This window comes from Macaca nemestrina, chromosome 1, assembly GCF_043159975.1.
Source record: "Macaca nemestrina isolate mMacNem1 chromosome 1, mMacNem.hap1, whole genome shotgun sequence".
Taxonomy (NCBI): Eukaryota; Metazoa; Chordata; class Mammalia; order Primates; family Cercopithecidae; genus Macaca; species Macaca nemestrina.
The window spans coordinates 189,054,613-189,073,840 of NC_092125.1; the positions used below are offsets into that span (position 1 = coordinate 189,054,613).

Sequence of the window (19,228 nt, forward strand, 5' to 3'; positions counted from 1 at the left end):
AGATTGCGCCACTGCACTCCAGCCTGGGCGACAGAGTGAGACTCTGTCTCAAAAAAAAAAAAAAAAAAAAAAAAAGGAAGGATAAGACAAGGTCCTTGCCTTGGAGAAACTCCAAGTCTAGTGGAGGCAGATTCATTGTGAAAGATTAAATACGGCCAGAATTATTTGCATCTTCTCCTATCAAGAGCTGCCTTTCCTCATCCCTTGATTATGGGCTAGCTTTGTGACTTGCTTTGCTTAATAGAAAGTGGTAGAAGTGATGTGTGAGTTCCAGATTCTAGGCCTCAAGAGGCCTTGTAGCTTTGGAATTTACCTTCTTGGTGTGACACTGCCCTGAGATTGCTAAGAAAGAAAGCTATTGAATGTACTGGAGGATGGGAGGCCACATGGAAGAGAGCCAAGATACCCAATCTCCCAAACATGCGGTGAGGCCATTTTGGACTTTCCAGCCCAGCCTGTCCTCCAGGATGAATGAGCTGCATGAGTGAGGAAATGCCCACTCAACCCACAGCATTATAAATAATGAGTTGTGTTAAGCCACTAAATTTTGGGATGTTTTGTAGATAACGGAAACATACCTAAACAGGTGATCACAATGTAGGGTGACAGGGGCAATAACCAGGACACACAAGGGTCATGAGATAGCTCATCCAGAAAGGCTTCCTGGAGGAGATAATATTTGGGCAGGATTTGGAAGGATAAATAGAAATTTGATGGAGTGGGGTAAAACAGTTCTGTTAGAAGAAATAGCATGTGAAAAGATACAGAGGCAAGAAAGGAATGTGTCATCCAGGGAGTGGTTAGCGTTAGTTCAGTGAGCATAGCCCATAGGATTCATGGACAGTATTTGGAATAGAAGCTGGACATATAGGTTGAATCCATATCACAGAAGGCCTTGCTGCCATGATAAGGAGCTTCAGCTTTATTTTGTAGGATACAACGTAGTTTGATTTGTCCTTTAAGATGTGTGCTTAGAGTCTAGAACAGGGTCTTGGGTCTTAACCTGGGCTTCAGAGATCTCTAAGTGGTACTGGGATGGGCTCTAGAGCTTTCCTAACCTCCTGAAATTGTATGTATAATACTGCATGTGTGTGTGCCTATGTGGTATGTAAAAACACATGTGTATGTTTTTAGGCAAGAGAGTCCATAGCTTTCCTCATAGTCTTTAGGAGATAAAAGAAATACTGACATTTGTGGGGAGGAAGGTGGGTCAGGGAGTTGAGGCATTGTTGCCTGGTGGTTACTCTTCCTGGTTGAACAGATGGCAAGGTGCATGCCATGAGTGCAGTACAGAGGACAGGCCTCTGAAGGTGGGGCTCTGTCTGTTCCTCCGGACCAGAATGCTCTGGAACAAAGCCTTGTCTCTGTTCCCTCTCAGATCAGAATTCCCTGGGGTCTGGTCATTTCTCTGCCTTGAACCAGGGTTGTCTGGATTGGGGCAATGTCTCCCAGGGGCTTATTGGGCTTCCTCTCTGAAACTGGGGTTCCTTTAGAGAGAGCAGGGATCCCTTCCCAGGGCTTGCACTTGGGCTCTGCAGTTTGAGTCCCGTGTGAAGGCATTCGGTGGAGTCTGTCCAGCCGTGCTGGGCACTCTACTCTCCAAGCTCTGCACCCTGTGCCAGGCCAGGCTGTGTCAGCTGTAAGGAAGGGGTGCAGAGAGAACACCTTTCTCTAATTCCCATTAGGGGTCAGGTGTGCCAGCAGGGCCCCTGGTTCTCTACCCCAGCTTACAGGTCCCTGCAGCCCTGTTTTTCCACATCAGATCAGGGCTCTTCTTCCCTTCTCACACTGGGCCTCCCTGAGAAGCCCTGTTGCCATTTGGACAAATGTTCCTTGGAATAGGAACTGTTTTCTTCCATCGAACGGCTCTGGGGGTCTGAAAGACAGGGCTCTGCCTCTCCTTAGACAAAAGTTTTGGGGGAAGTTCTTTGTCCTTCCTACTCCAGAGAAGGTCCATCTATAGCTAAGATGCTACCCTTAGGCCCCTCTGCTATGATCTTGTAGGACTGTGTGATGACTCCCTTCCTATTTGCCCAAGATGCTCACAGGCAGTGTCCAGGGTTGGCGGAATTGAATGGTTATTTGCTTAAGGTATCATGCTATTTCTTTTTTTTTTTTTTTTTTTTTTTTTTGAGACGGAGCCTTGCTTTGTCACCCAGGCTGGAGTGCAATGGCATGGTCTCAGCTCACTGCAACCTTCGCCTCCCGGGTTCCAGTGATTCACCTGCCTTAGCCTCCGGAGTAGCTGGGATTATAGGTGCCTGCCACCATGCCTGGCTAATTTTTGTATTTTTAGTAGAGACGGTGTTTCACCACGTTGGCTTGGATGGTCTTGAACTGCTGACCTCGTGATCTGCCTGCCTTGGACTCCCAAAGTGCTGAGATTACAGGCCTGAGCCACTGCGCCCGGCCAGTATCATGCTTTTGAAGTCTGAAATCTTCAGGTGATTCTGGGCTGTGTATCTGGGTCTCTTATGAAACCAAACCCCATAGGATACTTCCTGATGGATAGAATGATTCAGAGGTGCTCAGAGCCCATGGAGCCCATGTGACCTTGGCATCTCTCCCTAAAATCCATCTATTTAAGGCCTATTCCCTGACACCTATGCCTCCTGAGTTCATTTAGGGGCACTGGACACAGAGGGAACCAAACCCAGTTCAGGCCTCTCCTGTGGCCTGCGGAGGAGAGGAGGAGTTAGCACCAGGTAGGCTCTTGAAACCTTCCCCCAGGTGAGCTTGCTTCTCATGGCCACCCACCACCCCTCCTCACCTGGTATCTGTCTGAGTGGTGGAGGTCATCGGTGGCAGATGAGTGGGGTGATGCCGTTGGAGACTCTCCTTCCCTCTTGATGGAAGCAGACAACAGGAGGGACTGGAAGAAGAAAAAGGACATGTGGCCTCAGGCCGAATGAGACCTACAGTCAGTCTCTAGAGTTCCCAGTCCTGTGGCACTTTGGGGAGCGAGGCAAAGAGAAGGAGGCTGAGGGATAGAAAGACCACTCTTGAGATTCTAAAGGCATGGGGTCAAGTCCTGGGAGTGTAGTTGTGGGAGAGCATGGCTTGGTTTTAGGGATGGTTAGAGACCCCCTGAGGGACCCTGCTTAGGCTAATCTCTGCCCCAGTGGAGTGAGACTCCCAGTCCACTCCCAGTAGGCTGAGACTGTATATGTTTTGTTTTCCCTTGGAGAGCAGAGACTCTGGGATCCCCATGAAGGGTTGGGGGTAAAGCCATATACCTGCTACCCTGCCTGCCCTTAATACAGGCTGATGGCAGCCCCACAATAGAGACAGTAAATTAAATAGCATGTGAGTTTCCCACGTGTAGCTAGGGATGTACACTGGTCCACTTATCCTGGTGCTACGGTGATGATCCCAGCAAAAACCCCAGCAAAACTAATCCCCCCATGTCAATCTTGTATGGCCTCTTCTACATACGCCTGCAGTTTAGATTAATAAACTGTCTGCTTGAAATTGTGTGCAAGCACCACAATTTGAAATACCACATGGCACATTCTGCCTGAGAGCCAGCTCTTGCCAAGGCCTGTTCAGCTGCAAACTGGGGGCCTGGAGGCCTGAAAGCAATCCATACTTCCTCCCCCCACCTTCTCCAGCCTGTACAGCTCTGAGCCGGAAGCACACAATTCCCTAGGAGTCCTCCCCAGCTTAGAAAACCACGCCAAATCGCCAGTGACAGCCCAAAGAAAGCAATTTGGGGAAGATGGAGCAGCCATTTATCCTTCATCTCCGGCTGAGCCTTAGGATGTGACCCGCATGCGGTGGCCATGCTGCGCATCCTCAGGCTTGGACTGGAAAGGGCCCTGGAAAGGGAAGGGACAGCTGCTGGTCTGGCAGGGCTCCCTGACTTGCCCATACCCCAGGAGCTGGAGGACAGAAGAGGCTGGAAAGGGCCTTCGTGGGATTCTCTGCAACGTGGAGCTCCTTCTTCACCCACCCAAGCCCGATGGGAGGCCTCGTGGGTGACCCAGCCCTCAGCTCAGAGAGGAGGTGCTCTCAGGCAATGTTCTTCTCCTTCTCTGGTCCCAAGGAAGATGCTAAGGAGGGGGAACAGTGTGGGTCACCCCGACCTCCGGCCCATGAAAAAGCTCCTGTTTGTGCGCCTTCTCTCTCTCTCTCTCTCTCTCTCTGTCTGTCTCTCTCTCTCTCTCTCTCTAGGTTAGAAGCCCTGAGAGGCCTCGGCGTTACACCTGGGGCAAGCGGAATAAAAAAAGGTCACTGGCGCTTTTTAAACATGGACCAAAAAGCAGTAAAATGTGTTTTGAAAAAAAAATCCCGGCATTAAATCATGACTTTTTGCCTGGCTCTTCGCCTCATTAAAAGTGGCCTTTTGGAAGGTAAAATTATCATTGTAAGCGATAAGATCTTTAAGAAAATAATTCACGGCTTCTTCACCCTTTAATATGATAGCCGCCACCGGCTAATTTTTTTCTTAATGGCAACGAGGCCATCAATCTTGTCTAAGGCCCCCTCGCCCTCTCCTCCTCCTCCCTCCCTCCTTCTCCCTGTCCTTTCAGTCTCTTGTTTGAACCTTCTCTCTCTCGCCTCTTCCACTCATGACCTGCTTCCCTAAAGCCTAGGTCAAGGCAGAGGATAGACCCTGAACTGTTCAGCTTTGGGGGTGTGGGCATATATCTGGAAGTGGGTGAGCAAGTGTCCCTTGTCTCTGTGTCTGATGGTCAGTATGCCTGTGTCTGTGGTTTCAGGACACATGTTTAAGACTTCCTATGTCTGTATTGTGACCTGAGTGTGTGTGGGTCTGCATATGTGGGGAGCTAGGGACGGAGGTAGATTGTGTCTGCCAGGGGTTTGTCCTTAGAACACAGGCCTCACTGATGTCCAAGTCCCCAACCCTGCCAGCCATGCTCAGGTGTCAGCTGTCACCTGTGGTGGCCGACTTGGAAGCTTGTCTCTGACTTTCCTGAACCACACCATTACATGCTGCAGGCTGGGCCACACTCAGTGACTGTAGCTCCCTACCTCTGTGAGTCTGCAGCTGCCTGGCACCCCTAGCCTCCCCTTTCTCTTTGGGGCTTTGCCTCCTTGGCCAAGGCCTACACCCACCCAAGGCTGGGCTAGGCGCTCTGCTCCTCTCCCAGCTTGCTCAGGTGAGCAGTTTTCTAAACGAAGGTACACGATCCATTCCTATACCTTTGAAAGGCTTGCAGGGTATTTGGGCCTACCCCATGGAGGTGATACTTGTCACTCTTTTTCCTTTCCCAAAACTGACCTTTTATAGGTCACCAGTCACTGCCAGACTTCTTAATACAACAAGCCCCTTCTCCAGTCTTTCCCAGTTTGACTGCTGACCACCTGATACATTTAGAAACTTTCTTCCTTAGGATCCTGAGATAACACACTCTCCTGTGCCCCTCTTAACTCACTGAGCTTTCCTCCTCTGTCTCCTTCCCTGCTTCCTAGACCTTATCTTGACACCAAGTGCAGGAGTCCCCCAGATTCTCACCTTTGCCTTTGCTCTAATCTCTCCAAACACTCTCCTTCACTGATTCCACCCTTCCCAAATCTTCCATAGTCATTCCTCACTTCCTATAAAATAGGCTAGGGGTGGCCTCCCATTCTGAATAATTGTGGGAGAAAGGATGCAGCCTTCTACCGAGGAATGGGGAAGGGGATACTCAGTGAGTGAGGGTTTGGTTCTCCCCATATATCCATCCCCTCAAAACCACCTTTGGGTAAGTAGTACCCACAGTGTCTGTGGCCATCTTTGGGGAGTTCTTGGTACAAATTTCATTGTGCAAAGGCCTCTTGGCCCCACCTTTAAGCCAGATTCTTGCTCTTCATTTTCCCTTTCTCCATCTGATGCTTTCAAGTCTTTCTCCCACAGGGTTTGTTCAGAGAGGCAGACTGGTTCCCCAGATGAGTCCAGCCTCTTCCTTGGCTCCTTGTTGCCCTCAGGACAAAGTACACACAAACACACACACGCGCGCACACACACGCACCCCTGCACACTCACACACCCCTGTGCCCCCATAGTCTGGCATCTAGGGCCCTGCACTATCTTGACCTGCATTTCTTTATTTTTCTTCGTCTGCTATAGCTCACTTTCTTCCTTTGAGTCTTCCCATCCTTAGTGTCTGGGTCACCCACATCTCCCAGGCCATTCTTGGCTCTACCCCTCTCCCGGCTGGAAGAGGAGCAAGTCAGATGAGCACACTCTCCCTCATGCACAGACCACACACACACACACGCGGTGCAGCCCTAGGCCTCAGGATGATGTTCAAGACCTGGAGATTGTTGAGGATATTAGAAAAGCTGGAGATAGTTGAGGATACTAGAAAAGCTCCCTTTTCTCAGGAGGAACCAGTTCTGGATAGGCCTAGGTTAGTATGGGCAGGAGGAAAACATGTAATTGGCCACCTACCTTGGGGGTGCCTGGAGCCATGGCATCCTTCAGAAGGGAATTCTTGCTGCCAAGAAAGAAGAGAACAGGGTAACCATTCTGCCTGCCGCCCAGGGCATGCAACAGTAGAGTAGCAAGAAGACCCCAGAGACAGAGAAGGCATAGCCAGCCTAGCCCAGCCCAGCTCCGCCAAGCTCCACCCAGTCCTTTCAACTCCCATGGCCCAGCCTAGCTCAGCCTCTCTCATGGGCCAAGGGCTAGTGGTGGCCCCTGGGAGGGAGACACAGACACTAGGCATGGTAGATTCCCCAGTGGATCTGAAGAAAGGGACTTTACCTGACTCCTTGTATCAGCCCTGAAGATTCTGCCTGTCCTGGAGACCCCCTTCTCTCCACCCCCTGTCCCTAGCCCGCTCTTAGCTCCTGTGGGATTGGGGTGATGGAGCTGACATGGCTCTTGTCAATTCTCCCTCCAACATGCTGCAAACTGTGTTAGGCCAGGAATGATCTCCCCCTGATTCAATTTGTCAGCCCCAGGCCCTCCGGCATCGGGTGCGGCAGGCAGGCGGGAGCTGGGCCCTGAAATATGGTGGGCAGCTCAGAGCAGGCGGGGGCTGGGGTGGGAGGTGATGGATGGGCTGTGGGGGAGGCGAGGACTGTGTTTAATAACAAAATTGGTATGCAAGGCCACATCCCGCGCTAAGCATGAGTGATCCAGAGCCACAAAGTATTACAAATCCCCGCTAAACAGATGCTGACAATGGAACAAGACGTATCAAATCAGATCCACTTCAGAAACATTAATATCCCTGTTCCTGTCCCTCCCTGCCTGCTGCCCCCACTACGCTCACCACATCTGTGCTTGCACATTCATGCGCGTGCACTCACACACACACACGCTCACAGAAGTGCTGGCTGATGAATGCACGGAGGCAGACGCAGCCCATTCACATAGGGTCCCCGTACAGACACACATATGAGCTATAACGTACAGCACACCCGCAGATATACCCAGAACGCAAAGAACACACAGACACACATCCAAGGCAGAATGCATGGGGCATATAGGGACTTAACGAATGTAGACATAAGGAACATGCACAGATGAGCTTAGACACCCACAGACATACCGGACATGCCAGCAAAAGCACAGTCAGATTCGGATGCAGCAGTGACTCTCAATGGGGGACAGGGGAGAAGGGGAAGGGATGTTTGCCTGCCCAGGGGACATCCGGCAATGTCTGGAGACATTTTTGATTGTCAAAACTTGAGTGGAGAGGGGGAGGTTGCTACTGGCATGTGGTAGGTAGAGGATGTTAAACAGCCTACAGTGTACTGGACAGCCCCTCACAGCAAAGAATTATCTGACCCCAAATGTCAACTGTGCCGAGGTTGAGAAACCCTGGTATAAAGGTGCACACATATACATACCCATAGACTTCCTATAATTCTGCCAACAGGCACAGATACAATCAGTCACACCTGGAGACTCAAACACGCATACAGATGCACAGGGCCACAGAGGCATATTCCCAGACACATGTCCATACAGATTCATGGTCCGGCACAGTGGCTCATGCCTGTAATCCCAGCACTTTGTGAGACCGAGGCTGGTGGATCGCCTGAGGTCAGGAGTTTGAGACCAGCCTGGCCACCATAGTGAAACCCTGTCTCTACTAAAAATACAAAAATCAGCTGGGCGTGGTGGCAGGTGCCTGTAATCCCAGTTACTTGGGAGGCTGAGGCAGGAGAATCGCTTGAATCCAGGAGGGAGAAGTTGGAGTGAGCCGAGATTGCGTCACTGTACTCCAGCCTGGGCGACAAGAGTGAGACTGTGTCTCAAAAAAAAAAAAAAAAGATTTACAACAGCCACACAGATTAGATGATAGCTGCTCATGTGCACAAGTCCAATAAACACATGCATAGATATGGACACCTGTGTGTACCAACACACACCCAGACGCACATGTACCCACAAATGTAGACACATATGCACACACACACACACAACATATGTACATCCCAGTGCAGGGGCCACCAGGCCCAGCAGCAGAGTGAGGCCAAGGTCTGAGTGTAAAAACATAGCTGTCACCCAATCTAATCACACAGTGGGGGCATCACGGACCAGGAAGGCCTGCTACAACAGGTTCCATTCAATTATGTTTTGCTCATAAATGGTTCATGCCAGCCCTGATGTAGGGACTGGGGATTCAAGGAGGACACAGAACTGCTTTTGAGAAGCAACTAGTTTTTGAGTCTATGGCTTTTATCATTTGTTCACTTCTTCATTCACTCAGTAAACAAATACTACCACCACCATTTCTGGTACAGAAATGAGGCATCTACTGTACAACATCATGCTTGCTCTGCCCTAGGATATGAGTATTATCTCCAGTTGGATCAGGTGACAGCAGAAAAGGAAGGAATGAACAATGATTGTGCACCCACTGTATGTGACAGGGGCAGGCCTTAATATATGTTATCTCATTGAAACTTCGCAAAATCTCTACAAAGTTGACTACCAGGTCAAATGACATTTATATGGTCACACAGTCCGTGGAGGGTTTGGGATTTGAGGTGGTGTCTGGCCAAGCCCACAATGCTGGCTTTTAAATGACCATGCTGCCTCCATAAAGACACCCAGGGCTTAGAATAGAGGGCAGAATCCAGTTATTTTTCTTTGCTTGCTGTGTGACTTTGGGGAGGGAACTGCTGACTCTGGGCTTCAGTTTGCTCTGCTGGTGAACAGAAACGGGGACATTCAGGGTCAGAATGTCCAGCCTGTCACTTGGTGATCCACTCCTCTGGATCTTTTCCTAGCAACACTCTTTGCTGTCCCTTGCATTGGATTGGTACTACCTGAGGCTCCTTGCCTCTCTCTGAGCAAGGGACCCCCTCCCTATCTTCCCTAAAACAACCTGATTACCTCCCAGTGTGCTTGGCCCCCCAGAGGCTGAGCAGTCTGCTGAAGGGCCTGCCTCATAGAAGAGAGGTCTGAGGCCAGCAGCTGTAGGCAGCCTGGCTCCCGCCCAGCCCATCAGCTCTGCCTTCGTCCCTCCCTGTTTCCACAGCCCGCCCCCAACGATTTCCTCCCTTGCTCAGTCACTCGCTGCCTAGTGATCCATGGGTTTTAAATTATAACTGGGACCCAGGAAACGCGTTCCTAAGTACAATATTCATGGGCTGGGCTGACACTTTTAATTAAGGTGATTTACACTGAATTATCCTTGGAAATAAAGAAATGGTGTGCTGCCCGGGAATAAACCATCATCACCAGCCGCCTTTGTAAGTTACACTTCGTTTTAATCTATTTGGGGAATTGTTTATCTAGTTCATTACCCAACCAAACACCGAGGCCGGCCTTAAATAAGGCTTAAGTGGGGGTGGGGGCACTGCCATCTCCACACCCTGCCTCTCCTCTAGAGTCACCCAGCCTCCCTCTGGCTTCTTTCAGGCCTTTTAAAGTGCTGGCCAGAGAGCTGGTTTCTCAGCTCAGAGGCCAGATCTTGAGTGGCTCCAGAAACCTCCCAGAGAATATCTCTAAGTTCAGGCCCCACCAAGCCAAGTCCCACTTTTGTGCAATCTCTCCATGCCCAAGGCTCCTTCATCTCTCTGGGTGGAAACTCCTGCCTGAGGGCCACTGGGAAGTCTGGGGGCCAACTCCTTCCTCCGCCCCCACCCTTCAACCTCCAGCCCCCATCTATTTATGTCCCTGTTTGTTTCTCCGCACATCCAGTCCCTCCCCCATCACCATCCCAGAGACATCTTAGGTTGAGCTTGCCCAACATCCCTTCCTTCCCTCAGACACTTGCTTCTCTGCTACCATCACTCTCGCAATCATCCAAGTTAGAAAGCTTCCTCCCAGTAAGCACCCCAACTAAGTCCTGTGGCTTCTTCCTCCACCCGGTCTCTCGTCATTCCCTCTTCTGCATCCCCACTGCCACTGCCACTGTCCTGGGTCAGCCTCACCAACTTTCCCCTGGACCCCAGCCAACCTCCTCCCTTGTCTCCTGCTTCTACCCCCAATCCACACTCCACACTGGCCTCACAACCATGCCCCTCCCACTTGTCTCTCTCTGACGGAGCTTCACCCTGGCTCCTGAATGTTCAGCTTACTCTCCACCCCATCAAGGACGTCCTCCAGCATTGAAAGCCCTCAACAATCTGTTCTCCATCTAACTTCGCTCTCCTTGTTCTACCTGGCCAAGTTCTGGGGTCTAATGGAGTCCCTGTGAAGAGGCTGAGAAGGGGAAAGATAAAGGATGGGGTGAGGGAGAGAGTGTTGGCACAGCCTCTGATCTCAAATGGAAAAGTGTTTGGAAAAGCGTAAGGACTTTGCCAAAGGAAGTTCTGACTACTCTTCCTGTAAGTGTCTGTGCGCCTATGTACCTATGGGAATGACATCCATGGGACAAGACTTCTTTCAGGGTGTGTGTGTGGACACATCTCTGTGTTGGAATGGGTGTGTGTGTGCACCTGCATGTCCTGTATATGTTTGTGCCTGTGTCTGAGGCACAGCCAGCCCTGGCTCTGGAGCTGGAAGGTCCCTGCTTCTCTCTGTGAGCCCCTGAGTGTGTCTGAAATAGCAGCCTGCTCCTAGTGGGGTGTGCTTTGTGTTGTTGGGCAAAGGGAGGCAGGAGGCAGAACACCAGGCCAGTCTGAAGAGCCCCTTAGGAAGCAGTCAAGTGGAGGGGGAACATGTCCAGGTTGATGGAGGGCACCTGGCGGCAGCATCCACAGACTCAGGAGCTGGCTAAGCTGAGGAAGGCCAGGGAGGGCGAAAGAGGCAATGGAGGCAAAGGCAGGGTAGAAGAGGAAAGGGGACAGTTGGAAGCGAGAAGAGGGAGGAGCCAGCAGGGGAAAGAAGGGCTGGGGCAGAGAGGATACGGGAGGGGAGGAGGGAGAGCTGGGGAGGAGACCTCCAACCATGTGCCTTTGGTGGATGGGGCTGCCCTCATGTGGGCTCTGCCAGGACCCTGGAAGTGAGGCACACACAGGCTCTGCCCTCCTGCGGGCCTCAGTTTCCCCATCTGTGAAATGGCTGGTTTCAGGCCCCTCTGCTCAGGGAGCTGATGGTGGGGAGTGGAGAGGGGTCTCAGGAACCCGTGTGTCAACTTTTCCCAACCTCCTCTGCTGTCTTGGCTTCCCTAGAGCGGGCAGGGGCGGGGCAAGGGCAGCCAAGGCTGGGGCCCTCCCCGCGCTCCCCGCTGCGCGGCCGTCAGCCCGGAGGGAGCTGACACGCTCCTTGGGAATTTATCACGCACCCAATTACAATGTTAATTGGCAAGTTCCTGAAATCAATTAATTCGCAAATTTTTTCCAATTAAAAATCCAGATAAATCACGAGGGCGGCGGCGGGCCGGTCCAGCCCGCAGTCCGGTGGGCGCAGCGGCCGCAGGGAGGGAGGGCGAGAGAAGCGAGGGGAGGGGGCGCGGGCGCGGCTGCCCTTGAACGCCTTTGCCGGCCGGTCCGACTGTCAGCGCGCCGGGCGCGGCGGGGCCGAGACAGATAAAACCATCGACCCGTCGCCGCCAGCGCTTCGGCTTTATCGATCCGACGGGAATTTCACTTGCTGTGCAGATCCCGCTGTCCGGCTGTCAGACACCCGGTTGGAGGGGGGCGCGTGCCGGGGGCGCAGGGCGTGCACAGACGGAGGGGGCATGGGCGTAGGGGTGCTGGGCTGGGCCGCGACGTGAGGGGTTCAGATGCGGGGACGCAAGACATAGCGCGAGAAGCATGGAGCTCGGGGTAGGGAAATGGACACAGGGATGCTCTGGGAGGATGTGGGGGATGAGGGGGTTGTGCAGGGTCGTGGGTGGGTGTGTGGAACAAAGAAGGCTGTTGGCAGAAGTGCACGCCCTGGACATTGCAGGTGTGGAGCACCTGGGACTGCGCTGTAATGTGGCCCTCACCGAGGAGGCAGACAGAGAGCTGGGGGCTCCCATTCTCCAGGCCCTTAGGGGGCACACTGCTTTTACAAGGCTGGGCAGACTCCTCTATCCTCTGCTTCCATTCTCTGACCCTGTTAGGAGAAGTCCTCCTCTGGGAGCAAATTACACAGGACCCCTCCTGGACAGTCAAAATATGGAACTCAACTGCAGAAGGATTTTTTTCCCCCACTTTCTGCCACTGGCAGGCCAATCCCAGGCGTGTGTGGGAAGTGGTGGGGATGGGAGTGATTAAGAGCATGGGTACTGAAGTCAGATTACTTTAGGTTTGAATCTTATCTTCATCACTTACTAGCTGTGCAACCTTAGAGATGTCACTTAACTCATCTGCACCTCAGTTTCTTCCACTGTAAAAAGGGAGCAATTATTATCACCTACTTCAGAGGGTTGTTGTGAAGATTAAATAAATTAATGCAATGTAAAATACTCGGCACACAGTGAGTGTTCAACAAGGATTATTATTATTATCACTAGTATAGTCTTCTATGCCCATGGATTCTTGGATACTCCTCCCTTCAAGGGATAGAGCTTCTAGAGCTTAATTATTCTCCCTTGAGAATGAGCTGGACTTGAGGACTTGCTCCTAGTGAATAGAATAGAATAGAATAGAATAGAATAGAATAGAATAGAACAGAACAGAACAGAAGCAACACTGTGTGACTTCCCAGACTATATTATAAGAAGCACTGTGGCATCCTCCTTAGTCCTCTCTTGGACTGCATGCTCTGTGGGAAGTCAGCTGCCATGTCATAGGGAAATTCAAGCTGTCCTATGGAGAGACCCACATGTGGGGGAATTGAGGCCTCCTGCCAACAGCCATGTGAATGAGCATCTTGGAAGCAGATCCTGCAGTCCCAGTCAGATCTTCAGATGACTGTTGCCTTGGTTCACATCTTGACTGCAGCTTCATGAGAGATTCCCAGCCAGTAGCCACTACTACCCACAACCATCCAGCTAAGCTGTTCCTGAATTGATGACCACAGAAACTGAGATAATAAATGTGTGTTGTTTTAGCCGCTAGGTTTTAGGATAATTTGTAGCACAGCGATAGATGACTAAATATTTCTTCCTTCAAAATTCAGCTCAGGCCTCACCTTCCTGAGGAAACCTTCTGTGCTCTGTGCTGGGTTTGGTGCCTCCTTGACACCCCCCAGCTCCAGTTCTTCCCATAGACCAGTCTCCATCCCTCCGGGTTTGTACTGCCCGACCCTCCCAACCCTCATGCTATGAACTTTCAAGGTCAGGGACCATTCTGATTCACTATGGGATCCCCTGCACCCTGCATGGGGATTCGGTTAGAAGGTAGAAGGAAGGAGGATCAGTCAAGTCTGATGACTTAAACTGAATAAGGGTCGGACTAGGAGGAGCGGGGCAGGCTGTCCCTCAGTAGCAGATTATAGTGTCCAAAGACGGCTGCAACCATATCTTCCATCCCACATATGTTTCTACAATGTGACCTTGCCAGTCCTCCCATCAAAAGGGGGGTGTATGTCCCCTCCCCTTGAATTCTGGGTGGTCTAATACTGCCTCGATAAATAGAATACAATGGAAGTGAGACTCAATGACTTTCAGGCTAGGTTATAAAAAGTGATCTAGCTTCCATCTCATTGGCTGGAACATTTGCTTCTGGAGCCCAAAGCTGCCATGCAAGAATTCCAACCATCCTGAGGTTGGCAAGCTATGAGGAAGCCGAGGCCACATGGAGAAGCCCTATGTACATGCTTTGATTCTAGCTTCAGCAGAGGTCCCAGCTGATAGCCAGCATCAACCCCCAGACATGTGAGGGAAGCAGCCTCCACATGACCCAGCTCCCAGCCACCCAGTCTTCCCAGCTAAGGCCCCAGACATCACGGAGCAGACATCAGCCATCTCCTCTGTGCCCTGTCTGAATTCCTGACCTCACAGATTCCACGAGCACAATGAAATGGTTGCTTTAAACTGCTAAGATTTTAGGTAATTTGTCACACCTCTCTTCTACTCTTTTTGATAACCTGGCTCCTCCACCAGGCCTTGAGGAGGCTCAGCCCAGTCCTTCAGGCAGGGACAAGGGAGGGAGGCTGGGGGTGAGGTGGGGTGGGACAGTGGGGGACACACCTGAGCACATTCTCAAGATTGTCATCTTTCAGATACTGAGATTCATAGAGAAGGTAGTGCCCACTCCCCTGGAGGGACTAGGCTGTACTTCTGAGGGGCCTGCCAGGCCTAGGACCTGCTTCTTTTATTCTGCTGTGAGGCTCAACATGGCAGTGCTGGGCCTGTGGCAGTGGCTCACCCCTGTCTAGCTCCTCTCATGTTCTCCTTTGAGGCTGGGGACTGCGGGGTCACTCTCCTCACATCTCCAAAAATAGAGCAAGAAGAGGAAAGTGGCTTCATTCAGCGGAAAGATCTGAGGATTGAAACAGAGTTGTGGAGAAGGGTGGCAGGGTCCTGTCTTCTCCCGAGGGGCTGGGGTATGGGCCAGGCGGCTGCTCCTGGGATCCAGGGGCCAGAACCCTGCCTCCAGCAGGCAGGCTCCCTGGCAGGTGGCTTACCTCGAGGGCAGTTGGGCTAGCTGCTCCAGTTCCTGCTCCATATGCTCCTGCAGCTCACTGGGCCTCAGCAGGACCTGGCAGATGGGGCAAATTGGGGCCTGGCTGTCGAACAATGCTGCTGCTTTCTTCTTACCTGGTGAGGGGAGAAGAACAGACAGACACGTAAGCTGGGCTAGTCCAGGAGGCAGACCCAGCATCTCAGTCCTGAAACCCGAGCCTGCTGCTGTCTTCTAGGGCTTCTAAGGGTTTCAGAACCCACCAGCACCCCTCTTCCTTGCAGCTCCAGAGGCTGTGCCCATGAATGGTGCCTCCTCAGCCAGCCACCCCTCTCAGAAATCTATTAGGACACATCCCCCATGGGATGTCTATTTTTTTTCTTTTTTAAATTAATTAATTAATTTGAGACAGAGTATTGGTCTGTTGCCCAGGCTGGAGTGCAGTGGTGTGATCTTGGCTCACTGCAACCTCTGCCTTCTGGGTCCAAGTGATTCTCCTGCCTCAGCCTCCTGAGTAGTTGGGATTACAGGCGTATGCCATCATGCTTGGCTAATTTTTGTATTTTTTGTAGAGATGGAGTTTCATCTTGTTGGTCAGCCTGGTCTCAAACTCCTGGCCTCAAGTGATCTGCCAGCCTCGGTCTCCCAAAGTGCTGGGATTACTGTGCCTGGCCTTATTATTATTATTATTTTTAATAGAGATGGGTGTCACTATTTTGGCCAGGCTGATCTTGAATCCTGGCCTCAAGTGATCCTCTCATCTTGGCCTCCCAAAGTGCTAGGATTACAGGCATGAGCCACTGCTCCTGGCTGGCTGGGATGTTTAAACGCCTTTCTTGCCACTCATGGGGACATGCAATGCTCTGTAGCCTCTGCTTACAGGTGTGAGTTTGAGGAGCCCTATTAATTTAGAAACATCCCTGCATATCCATGGATGCTCTGACTGCACAAAGGACTTTAGTTTGAGCCCAGATCTTCCTTCCTTCTTCTTCTTCTTCCCACCAGTTCCTGGAGGGGGTCAAAATCAGCTTTCGGAAAGATAAAGGCCATGCCAGTGATGAGCAAGGTGGTTGCCTAAGTAGGGTTGCCAGATTCCACACAGGATGCCCAGTTGAATTTGAATTTCAGATAATGAAATTTTTTTTTAGTATAAGTATGTCCCAAGTATTACATGGGACATACTTATTCTAAAAGTTATTTATCATTTTTCTAGAATTCAAATTTACCTGGATGTCCCATGTTTTTATATGCTAAATCTAGCAACCTTGTACTTGAGGAAGCCTCAAGTTCAGGCTGAGCACAAAACCCACCTCCCTTTGACACTAGACTGAGGATGATTACGGCTCCCCTGGATGCCCAGATAAGAGTCACCTGAGGGCTCAAAGGAAGAAGGAATTCATTATGGGTGTGTGTTTTGAGGACTGGAAAAAAGAGAAGGCTTAACCAAAGAAGCGAAATTTAAGCTGTACCTTAGAAGTATATCAGGCAAATGAATGAGTTAGTGAATAAGTTGTGAGTTCCTTGTGGGACAGACCATTTCTTATTTATCTTTATATTTATAGACAATTTATATCAGGTCTGGCATAGCCTAGATGCTCCACGATGAAGCAAGAGAGAGGAAAAGAGAAAAGGGAAGAAGAAAGGTGGGAACGAAGAACAGACTGTCCTAGAAGCCAGATAACCTTCGCAGGGCTGGGACAGCAGCTCCAGCCATCCAGGAGGCTCCAGTCTGTGTGGCAAGGTCTCTGAGGAGGGGAGGAAGTCCTACTGATCAGGTGGCTGTGCCTCAGATGCTCAGGGGACAGCTGGAGGGAAGCTCTGAGTAACAGCAGCAGATGTGGCCCAGGTGTGGGAGGTGGGAGATGAGGCGTCCAGTCTCAGCTCTGCTCCTACCTTCAGTTAGCCAGAGAATCTCACAGGTGAACAAGACCCTAGACATTCTCCAGGCCATTATCTTTACTTTACAGCTAGGGCAACTGAGGCTCAGAATGCGATACAGACCTTTGTACTCAGCTTTTGATCTCATTACTTTATTCACTCAGCAAACATGTAACAATTATTCTGTCAGGTATTATTCTAGGAGAAACTGGAGCTCAGAGATAAATATAATGCATCCTTGGCCTTGAGGAGAACACAAATTAGTAGGAAAGGCAAAAAGAGAGCCCATGACTGCAGTCAGTGCTGGCGAGAACTATGAGGAGGACATGAAGGATTCGTGGGAAGGTGGGAAGGGGCCAGCAAGGTTGGCAGGATCTGTGGGCGAGATGATACTCAGCAGGAGGCGCAAGGAGTGAGTTAGGGAGTTGACAGGTTGTTGGAACAGATAATTGAGGCACGGGCTGGGGTCTGAAGGGGGCAATGGTAAGAGAGGAGAATGGAGAAGGAGGTGGATCCCAGACATGGGGTCTGAGCTGAGCTGGAAATATCAGGGGTTCAGCCCCCGTTAGCCTGGTATACCAAGTCTGGCTCTTAGGGGTTCCTGGAGCCCAGATGTCTCACTCCAGGCCTGGGGACAGGTGTCAGCATTCCCACATACCTGTACTCAGTTCATCTGTTTTGCTGCCACAGGGACATTCTACTTTTCTGAGCTTGGCCCCAGTTTTCCTATCAGGACAACAGGCCCTCTTCCTGCCTCCAAGCTTCAGGAATAGCACTGGCAGGGATCAGCAGAGGGACTCTGCAGCCTCTGCCCTCCATCACACCCTCATTTTCTCAGGGGTTAGAGTGGCAGGTGTCAGCATGGCCATGGGCCCCCTGTGTCCCCTCCCCCGCTGTGTTCTCTATAATTTTATATTGAGACCTGTGGTCATGACGTGGGTTTTACTGCACTAACGACATGGCCTGCCCAGGTTTAATGACAAAATCCATACTCTGGCCCTGGGCCTGCTCCTCGTTTGCATAATTCCCAGAATACAGCTCCCTGAAGCTTTTGACCTGGGCCATTACAGTGGCCATAAAATGGGCCATAAAACCGCTGGGGATGGCCAAGAGGAGGGGGCTGTGGTCTTGCTGGGGTGGAAATGAAGCCCTCAACCCCATACTCTTCCTACGCCTGGGAGGAAGCATCCTTTGGCTCTTCCTTTCCACAGCTCCCAGAATCTGGAAGTCCATTTCAGGCTGGCGAGGCCCCTGGAATCCTTAGTCCAGCTGCCCATCGGATGCAGGAATCCCTTCTCCAACACTGCTGGCAGCACCACAGGTGGGCAGACCAAGCCCACCAGAGGCAGGCTGTCAGCAGGCGTCCTCTCGAGTGTTCCTCTCTCCAGCTCATGACACCCCCAACCCCCAAAAGCCAGCCAAACCCTTTTGCCACAGGTAGGTCTAGGTCATGTAGGCCTCAGTTGAATACTGTCCCTCCTCAGGAGGCCTTGCTCCCTCAGGAGGTCAGGAGCCGGGCTGAGCAGCATAGTGGGGAGATGTGGGAAGCACAAGGGGATGGGGATGGGGACAGGGACTGGGATGGGCTGTCAGTGCTAAAGATGATGAATGGGGGAGGTGACGCGGGAGGCCCAGTGTTATCGGCAGAGGATGGCGGGTGCGGGCGCTCGCCGTTCCTGCTAATCCCCGGGCGCTGCCTCAGCCCTTGCACTGATAACGAGGAAATGGGACTGACAACAATTTTTAGCTGAGAGATTCTTCACCAAAATGCCAGGCGGCCGGAGGTCTGACAGCGCCTGATTGAGTGTGTGAGTGTGTGGGGGGAACGCCCGCAGCCCCCTCCCTCCCATGCAAAGATGGATCGCTCATTCCGCCTCCCGTCCACATTCATTACCGCACCTCCCTCCCCACCGCCCCAGCCACGGAGTGCCTGCCACCTCCACTTCTCTGCTTGCCGCAGGTATCCCCGCAAGCAGGAGGAGGGCAGGGAGGGGAGGGGCGCTGACCCCATCCTCAGCCTTATACAGGGCAACTCCAGCTCCAAGAGCAGAGAGGCGACTCTGTAGAGGCAGGGGCTGGGAGTCAGGGGAATCAGGTCCCAGCCTGGAGGCTCCCTAAGTTGTATGACCTCCAGAGAGTCCCTTTTCCTTGCTGAGCTGCTAGAATAGCTTTCCTGCTGGACAACAGTGAGGCTCCAACAGGGAGTGACTGATGGTAAGCTGCAAAGGACAGGCCTGTTGAGGAGGAGAGGAGAGGTCAGGCCAAGGCAGCCCTCTTCCTAGCTTGGACCAGGCTCCAGCCGGCCCAGCCCTCTCACCTCGAAATAAGACCTCAGATACCTGGGGTCCTAGATCAGCCCTCTGCTGCCCCCCTCTGTTGGGAATGGTTGACCGTTGGGAACAGGCAACTCAAGGGCCTGCACAGCCTGCTCTTTCCCGGCCATCTTCCACAGCGAAGCCTGGTGAAGAATTGGACACATAGAGGCCGGGGATCTTGTTCA

The 19,228-nt window shown here is 51.7% G+C and overlaps 1 protein-coding gene across 7 annotated transcripts in view; it reads right to left on the reverse strand.

Moving 5' to 3' along the window:
* LOC105494910 (ring finger protein 220) overlaps window positions 1–19,228 on the reverse strand; it is a 300,901-nt gene that overhangs the window by 22,846 nt on the left and 258,827 nt on the right. For all 7 annotated transcript variants that reach the window (XM_071094102.1, XM_011763921.3, XM_011763917.2 and 4 more), the window contains 3 exons: window positions 14,855–14,987; window positions 6,398–6,443; window positions 2,771–2,872 (listed from right to left, as the gene is read on the reverse strand). In XM_071094102.1, the coding sequence (XP_070950203.1) occupies window positions 2,771–2,872; window positions 6,398–6,443; window positions 14,855–14,987 (281 nt within the window). The remainder of the gene's footprint in view (window positions 1–2,770; window positions 2,873–6,397; window positions 6,444–14,854; window positions 14,988–19,228) is intronic.